The sequence below is a fragment of the Neltuma alba genome, unplaced genomic scaffold (assembly GCF_004799145.2).
Source record: "Neltuma alba isolate B1F8T4 unplaced genomic scaffold, ASM479914v2 tig00012994_pilon, whole genome shotgun sequence".
NCBI lineage: Eukaryota > Viridiplantae > Streptophyta > Magnoliopsida > Fabales > Fabaceae > Neltuma > Neltuma alba.
The window spans coordinates 97809-106505 of NW_021637346.1; the positions used below are offsets into that span (position 1 = coordinate 97809).

Here is an 8697-nt window from a genome sequence, read left to right on the forward strand (position 1 = left end):
AAAAAAAATACATTCAATTAATTGTTTGCAGGGGGTGTGTGTATAAATATCAGGAAATCATCTGATGAATAAATAATTATAGATCATCCACCCTATTCCCAAATACAGCGATGGTTCTGCCTTGTTGCATTAATTAATTAATTAATTATTTCAATTGGGTGGTCCCTCCCCTCGGTGCTGTTTAAAGCATGTTCATGCTTACACATGCCCAATTCTGCTTCATTCACTTTCTCCGTCTTCTCAAGTTTTACTTACCGATGGCACGATCATTTTTTTTTTTCAGCAAAAGATAAGAGACTTTGGGATTAAGGAGGAAAAGCATAGATCAGGGACACGTCAGTTTTTCTTAAAACCTTAGCCATAAAAAGATTCATACCTATTTTTATTAATCTTAAAAAAAACATGAAAATGACATGCGAAATATTGCACGCCAAAACATTAACGATGTGATGTTTGGAGGGCAAGATGAGATGAGTTGATGAATGGCAGTAATTTCTTCATTTAAAATGGTGAGAACAATATGGAATGTGATTTGGTAGAGAATGAATGATTAACAAATGCAAAAAAGTAATGTCCAAATGAGCAAACACTACAAAAAGGGCCAAACCAGGGACAAGAAGGGGGGGTATTGTGTGTGGAATTTCATGGTTATCGTTCTGGTAAAGTGGATATGGAAAAATAATACTAATAATAATGTAAAGAAGGAATGAACTATTAGGTCCTGTGCTGGATTGTGATGTCAGAGTTCAATCCAACTGAACCCCATCGCTTTTAAGGTGTCAGTGTCCTGAAAGATCAACTTCGGTATTGACCAACCAAGTCCCTAATCATAGGGTCCCACTTTGCCACGTTTCGGTTTCTCCATATATTTTTACTGTTTGTGTTTATCTTTTTCCATTTTTCCAAGTTAAAAAATTACCAAGCAAGCAAGGGAAATTCAGTGAGGCACGACTCCTACGCCGAGCCGCCTCAAGGGGCAAATGGACGTATGTGGTTTCTTCTCGACATGACTTGGGAGAGTCGAGTTTGTAAATAGATTCTGAAACCGTAAGAAAAAGGTAAAAGTAACGTAAATCAAATTGTTCATTACTACCTCTCGTTGCAAGTTTCACTTTTCAGAAGGAGTGGATTCAATTTATAAGCTTTATTTTAAGCTTTATCTGAATATAATACCTTTTTTCTCAATTTTATTCTTAATTTATTGTATTTAGTGTTTTATTTTTTTAATGACATTAATTAAAAAGGTGGCTATCTTGATTTCCCTATAATTATTTTAGTAATTCTTCCTATTCTCTCTGGCATATATTACCCCATATATTTTCTCTCATCATTTTTATATCTATTGTCAATTACTCTCATGATAAGTATGGGTGTATATGTAAAAAAAAATATTATTTATTATTTTTAACTAATTTTAACTCTTTGTTCATTGTATGTTGTTCTTATATATAGGAATGAAGAGAGAGTAATATTTTATTCTTCCAGCATATTGATGATTGCATTTATTTAATCTGAGATGTCAATTCGTAACGGTGGAATTCATTTGATAGTACTGTGGAAATCGAAGCATGCAAGAATGTCCAATGCATCTCTACTAAAGATATGCTAAATCACTTTTTTCCTTAAACAAAGGACACCGTGTTAACGTAACCAACTCATCATCAAATCGCAAATTAATATTAAATATATATACACGTTGGGCCATTTTTTAATGGAGTGTTTTTTCACCTGCATCTTTTTTTACAGAGTTAAAAATGCTGCCATACAGTCTGGATTACAGAAAGAAAAGGGCTTAGTCAATAGAAACCAGCAAATAAAATAGCCTCATATTAAGATCAGAGGATGCATTATATTTTCATTTCAGCATTTCCTGCAGCTTATTCATTAAGTAGCGCCATATCATGAATAGTATTACTCTTCCGGTCTATATGAAATATGTTGAAAATAATTTATAAATAAGACTAAAAGAGTAATATTTATGATTAATTAAGTTGACATAAATTTCAAGAACCACAGATAGATAAAGAGGTTTATAAGAAGACAGCACTAACTTATCTATGAAGCAGGGGAGGGCTCTTTCACTGAATTTGAGGCACCTAATTGGATTGGAGTTGATTGGTGATTATTTAGAATAATTATTATTCTAAGTCTCATCAATTGCGTTACAGACTACTTTTTTGTTTGGTTTTGTCTTTGTTGGGCGACGTCCTTTAACCAACAACTATAGGCTCTTTCCAACAAACTAATTAAAAACTCCAGATAAGAAAATAACACTCTTTCAGTTCTAAATACAAGACTCTTATACTAGTATATATAAGGGTTTTTTATTTAGGAGAGAAGGAGTACCTTTTTTCTTTCTTTTCCCCCTCTTTTCAGCTCGATGCTTTAATTTGTCGACGCTATTTTTTTTTTTTTGCCTCATTAATATCGATTTTTCATTCAATGGATGATCTTTTAGCTAACACCTATTTCTTTCACTGAACGTAACCAGACTGATAACCCATGCATTGCTTTAAGAAACAAACATCTAAGATGAATAAATATTATACCATTTGATTCAAATTCAAATCAATTGACACATAGTAATTAAAAAATTGTTAAATTATTATAGTATTACTCACAGGTCAAGCGACATAGTTTAGCCTCATAGAAAATTTATATGTTTGTGTATTAGAAAACAAATTGAAGTGTCCGGGATTTGATGCGAGAGATAATACGTAATTAAGAAATCGAAGACAAGATATAGTGAACAAAAGCAACGTGTCATGTTCAACCAAGAAGACAAAGGAAAAAGTAATGTTGAGTCTCAGTTATTATAAGTGGCCCTATAAACAATGGAGAGGAACGACAATTAGTGCCCCGTTTGTATTGTTTGGAAGAGTGTTGTCGAAGAAAGTAAAAACGAAAGTGGAATAAAAAATTGGAAGAAAAATATGAAGAAAGTGGTGGGTTTTTTAGAGTGCGTCGTTTAATCATGTTTATGTGAATTTAATATAAATTTTAATTAATTTATGTATTTATATCACAAAATTAAAGGATACTGAATCGAGGAGAGAAGGAAAAGGTCAAGGTTAAAATGTTCGCGAGGGTTAAAAAGTACCAAAATTATATTTTAATGAAGCATTTTAGCGTTCAATAAATTCAACCGAGAAACCCATTTTCATCAGAATGTGATTAACGTTCAAGCCAAACAAGATAAGTAATTCTAAAATTTTTCATTTGACTTCCATTTCCACGCTCCTTTCACACTCATTCTATTCACAATATAAATTATTTTCTTTTAATTTGTTTTGGTTCAAAATATCATTCCTTTTAACAGGATCTATACTATTCATATATATTTTTTTCATTTCGCCTTTATGCACAATTCAATTTTATAAGTGATCAGTTCATTAAAATTAATGTAGTGTTAACTTTTGATGATAATGTGTACTTGAAAAGTGTCACAGAACTTTTACATATTCATATGCAACTTCCTTTTAATTGTTAATTTTTATATATATTTTCAATATTTAGATCTTATTTGTATTGTAGATTGGAGTGTCTAACATAGGATAGAAGAATTGAGAAATCCATGGTGTGGTCAGGAAAGTGCAAAGAAGCTCAAGACACGCATGTTCACATAGAAGATTCTTCAGACTCTGCGAAATTTCCCATTTCACTCATCATTAATTTTCTCGACCGACATGGACTTAAATAATTGACTTTGAAAAAGCCAATACATATAGAAAGGTAGCAAGCCAGAATTGACATGCACTATAATCTTCCCTTGTGTTGGCATGGTCCAATTCAATATTGAATTAATACGTTAATTCATCAACTGAAACACAATCCAATTATTGTATGATATATTTATAATACACACGACTGACTTTAGGAAATAATTTTCGTCAATTTTGTGAAATTAATTTATTGGTAAAATCTGCATCACTAGTCTCATGAATATTTACACACATTGCACCGCATTCGTAGTTCTTGGTATCTTATACAGTATTTTTTACGACTATTAATACTGGTGTTAATATCAATTTTAAATTTTGTATTATTAAGTACAATCTATTGCTAGATATTGGCGTACGAACTAGTTCTAGAAATCTTAGTAATAAAAGCAAACAGAAGTTGGGCAGAAAATGAAAATATCGTCACCTATTTAACTTATTTTTTGTCACCTGCCACGTTTCTTGATTTTTTTTTTTTTGCCAGCACACTTTTCTTGATCTTGAGGATATATCAATCATGCTGGCAAAAAATGCATGGACCATATGCAATGTTAAGGTTAAGAGATCACAAATGCCGGAGATTAATTTTAAGTAATGCATTATTATAAAGAAGTAAAATAAATTAAAGTGAAAAATTAATTATCAACGGGGGGAATCTTGGAAAGTTGAGGAGAGGTGCGTGAACACAAGGAAGGAAACAAAAAGAAGAAATAAGAATAGGGAGGGACTTTGATTTCAAATTAGTGGGCATTACTGCTCCCACACGTCAACACAAGAAAACAGAGACCAACTCCATCACTTCAACTTCCACCGACACTGATTAATTACACCTACCCAAAACCTTCCTTTACTTCTCTTTGATTTTCAACGCGCATGTCCGGTGCCAATATTTTTCACTTACTTCCCAGACATAATTAATTTGTTGCTTACTCACTTTGATTCTAGATATGAATTATTTTTTCAAACAAAATATGAATCACTTCTTATTATTTACATATATTAAAAATTCTTAATTTGTTAAACTACGTTATAATGGAATTGCAAAGACTTTACTTAACTTTAAGTAATAATACAAAAATTAAATAAAATTTGCCGCTTTAATTTAACAACAATTTTTGTTTGTTTTATCCTCGTTTGCAATAGAAGGGTTTAATCAACTGGGTATGTCATGAAATCTTTCTAAAATCTAACAAAATATTAATACTGTACAATTAAGTTGATGAACATGGTGATAGTGTTGGGGGGTGTAAATGATTGGCTGAGAGCAGTGAAGATGAAAGTGTTATGAGTGGGAGGAATTAAGTTTGTTATTCATAAACAAGAGCCACCGGAGAGAAGGGATTAGGCTAAGTGAGGTGTGGTGTTAGACATGAAGTTGGCCCACCTGTCATGATCATGAATGGGATGCGTTGTGCAGATATCGTTATCCCCAGTTGTGCCTTTCATGTTTGTGTGTGGTGGTTGCGTGTGAAATGGGTTTGTGAGGTCCAAAATTAATTAATTAAGCTTCTCAACTCAGCAAATGTGTTGGACTCTTCCTTCACTCACAATCTTCTCCACATGCTCCTCCCTCCATCATCATTTCATTCCCTCTCTCTATACATACTCATCCCAAATAAATAGATTCACCCCTTTTCTGTTCACTTATTCTCCTTGCCTAATCATCCATATTCCTTATTTAATCATTTCCTAAATTATACATGCTACATCGGGTCCTTAACGCAAGAATCAATTAAGAATTGTATCTGGTTCTAAATATAAAATTCACTTTATTTTTTAAATTTATAATTTATTTTTTAAAGTATTTCTATTGATTACACATGTCGAGGGGTTTTTATCGAATAAAAGTCATGATTAAAGAAATACTTTAGAAAAATCAATTCATATTTAATACAAATAGCTAAATTAACTAACTTTTTTAATATACTTAAATTAGTTAAGTAGTTCTTATATTAAATATCAGAGCTAATACTACATATATATTCCTATATATGTGCAATAACTTCTCATTTGCTTCCTTTGTGACTCCTTGAAATTGTTATGATCAGAATTGCACCTTCGTAGTCCCCTAATATAAGATCTTTTGTTTTAAACATTATTTCTTTTTCTAAACTTCCCTTGCTCTCTTAAACTGTGTGGCGAACATACTTGTAATCTTTCTTAATCTCTTTTTAATCTCGGAAAATATATTGATTGGTTCAAAGAGTATATTAGCGTGGTTGGGAAATCGAGACATAGCCAGTGAGATCCAATGAATTAGGGATTTTTTTTTTTGGGGACTGAAATGAATTAGGGATATCACGGAACATATCTCAACTAGGGCACAAATTCTCTCAAATGGGATGAATTAACTTATGGAGAAGCACAAACTTGATGATTCTGAATTACATCTTTCGTCAAGGGGAAGCATCGTTTTCTCTGAGAAGTGAGAACACAGTTCAATCAGACACTCTTATCAGTTTCTATCACTTGGGGTCATGGAAATCGATGTTTGCTTCTCTCCAAGGAGACCTCCATCTCTTTCCGCTACACTTGCATGCTCCTTCATATTAATTTCAAGCTTATAAATTATTATTATATTCCAGAAATTTGAAATAAACTTGTGATAGTTTTATTTTTATTTTTTCTACCTTCGTGGTAGCAGTTTTAAATTTATATATGTATTGATGATTGCGGTGATGTTTTTCTTTTTTTAAAAATTAAACGGCTTTAATGACTTTGGCTGCAATTATTTTTGCTTTACTTCAACATAAGAAAAAGCCGTATCGATTAAGTAAATCCCAAATAGAAAAAGCTCAAGAAAAGTACGTCTTTTAGTGCCTTTTCTGTTCTTTTTCGCCCTTTTATTATCAACGTTAGATGCATTATTGATTCCATATCTTTTATCTTAAACAATAAAATTAAATACTTTTGTGGCGCTTGATAGAGACTCGGCTCGATAAATCCAGCACTAAAAGAGAATTAAAAATGACTTCAAAAATTAATAAATTTTGAGCCAAAAAAAAAGAAGATAAATAATTAAAGCTTGTGAAGGAAAATGCTTATTTTCTATGTTGGAGTGTTGTGTGTTCTTTTAACTTTTAAGATTCTGATGTGCTTTTCACTATCAGCTGGAGATTTAGAGTACTACTTATGGTTTGGAAGCTTGACGAAAAAAATAATCAATTAGCTACGGAGGTTGTTGTCATAAGCCATATTATTTTCAGTATATACACATAATTCCTCAATATTGCAGGCGCATCATGTGCAATGATTATTATTCTTTGCCAACAACCCAACTAAATTTTCCTTCTATTATCACTTGCATTTAATTTAATATAGCCCAATCCAGGGCTTTGATCCATGTCCACCGGCGCCCTCCTCTTCAACCTTTGTTTCTTGATTTTCACCATTAATTAAATGCAGATAAATTAAACCAAAATCAGTACCGTATTAATTAATTAGAACCAAACACTTATTTATAGGTGGTGTCTGCAATTACAATAAGCTCTTGTTGGGGGGGGGGGGAACCAATTACAATAAGCTCTTGGACTATATTTAATAATTTATAATTTACAATATAATTGCTTCAGCAAAAACTTTAGTGAGTACTGAGCAAATCATAATTATATACATTAAGAGTGGTAAATAAATTTTGTTTGGATTGCAAACAAAACTAACTTCATATCACGTTCTTATTAAGGAAGTTCAGAGCAGAGATATCATCAATTGTAGTTATTATTAATTTTTGGCTTGTGGTTCTTATAATTAGGGTTAAAAACAGGATAATAATTAGAAGGATCAAAGCTTCAAAAGTCCATGTGAGACCAAGCTTGACTATAGTTGTTTAATTTCCGGCTCCAACACGGGCAGCAAAAGCATCTCTATTGGTAGCTACGACTTTGTTTTCAAAGCTTTTAATCACTCTCAGCCTCCTCCTCTTCCTATGGTTCATCGCTACACAAACCCTCCTCCCCTCGCCGTCTTCTTCTATCTCCAAAATTCACAGACCCACTTGAATTTTCTCTACGCCCACCTTCATAATTTTCCTTCCTCCCCAACATGTCCCACTTCGCTTCCTTGCTCTTCGTCCTCTCCATCACTACCCTCCTCAGTTTTCCGAGCACCATCAGATCCGACGAGCCATGCCCGTATCCATGTTACCCGCCTCCCATCGGTGGCACCACTCCGACAACTCCTTCCGTCACACCGGCACCGCCTCAGCCCGTCTCATCCTATCCACCCCCTTCTGGATATTACCCTTACGCCCCTCCGCCGCCCTACGGTGGTGACTTTAACGGCGGTTCCGGTATGACCCCGCCGCCTCCTGACCCGATTCTGCCTTACTTTCCGTTCTACTTCAGGAAGCCTCCTCACAAGACAGACGAGTCGTCGGAAGCACCCACTCTGCAGAGATGGACGGGGACGATGATCGCCACGACCTGCTTTTTGACTTTGACTTTTCTCCTCGTGTAATATAAATTTCAGTGAACAACTCGATGTATTTATTAAGCTGTAGTTTCGAAATGAGGGTTTCGAAATTTGCAGTAATTATTTGTAATTTGAATTTCTTTTTTCTCGTTCGATGAGACTTCTATGTTCTGTTGTGCGCGTAGTTATATGCAGGGGAAGGGGAAAACAGAGGAGATGAAGAGAAAGTGAAAATCGGGAAAGCTGGGGAGAAGAAGAAAGAAAACGCAGAAAATAATAAGAGATGATGAACCATCCTTCTATCTCGAGAATTTTCAATTACTACATGAAGGTTTCAACAAAATTTTGAGTTATTATATAAATATATGCATAATTCAGAAGGTTTCATAATATGAAGATTGTTGTTTTTTTATTGATAACCTGGTATTTAATTGTTACATGTGAGTGTAAAGTACAAAATAAGTTAACAGTGAGCAGGCAAAAATGAGAGATTATGGAGTGGGAGAAGGGAAGAATTCAGAGTGTTCCTTTCGTTTGGGGGTCATAATAAACTTACGAGTGTTCTGGC

General features: G+C 33.6%; 1 protein-coding gene across 1 annotated transcript; it reads left to right on the forward strand.

The window, feature by feature from the left end:
• Positions 1-7760: 7760 nt before the first annotated feature.
• On the forward strand, positions 7761-8174 carry LOC114733326 (chitin-binding lectin 1-like). Its single transcript, XM_028920771.1, has one exon. It carries the CDS (start codon positions 7761-7763, stop codon positions 8172-8174), a length of 414 nt encoding a protein of 137 aa, XP_028776604.1.
• The last annotated feature ends 523 nt before the right edge of the window (positions 8175-8697 follow it).

Bases quoted from the DNA above. Each gene is read 5' to 3' on its own strand.
- LOC114733326 (XM_028920771.1), top strand. From the start codon at position 7,761: ATGTCCCACTTCGCTTCCTTGCTCTTCGTCCTCTCCATCACTACCCTC.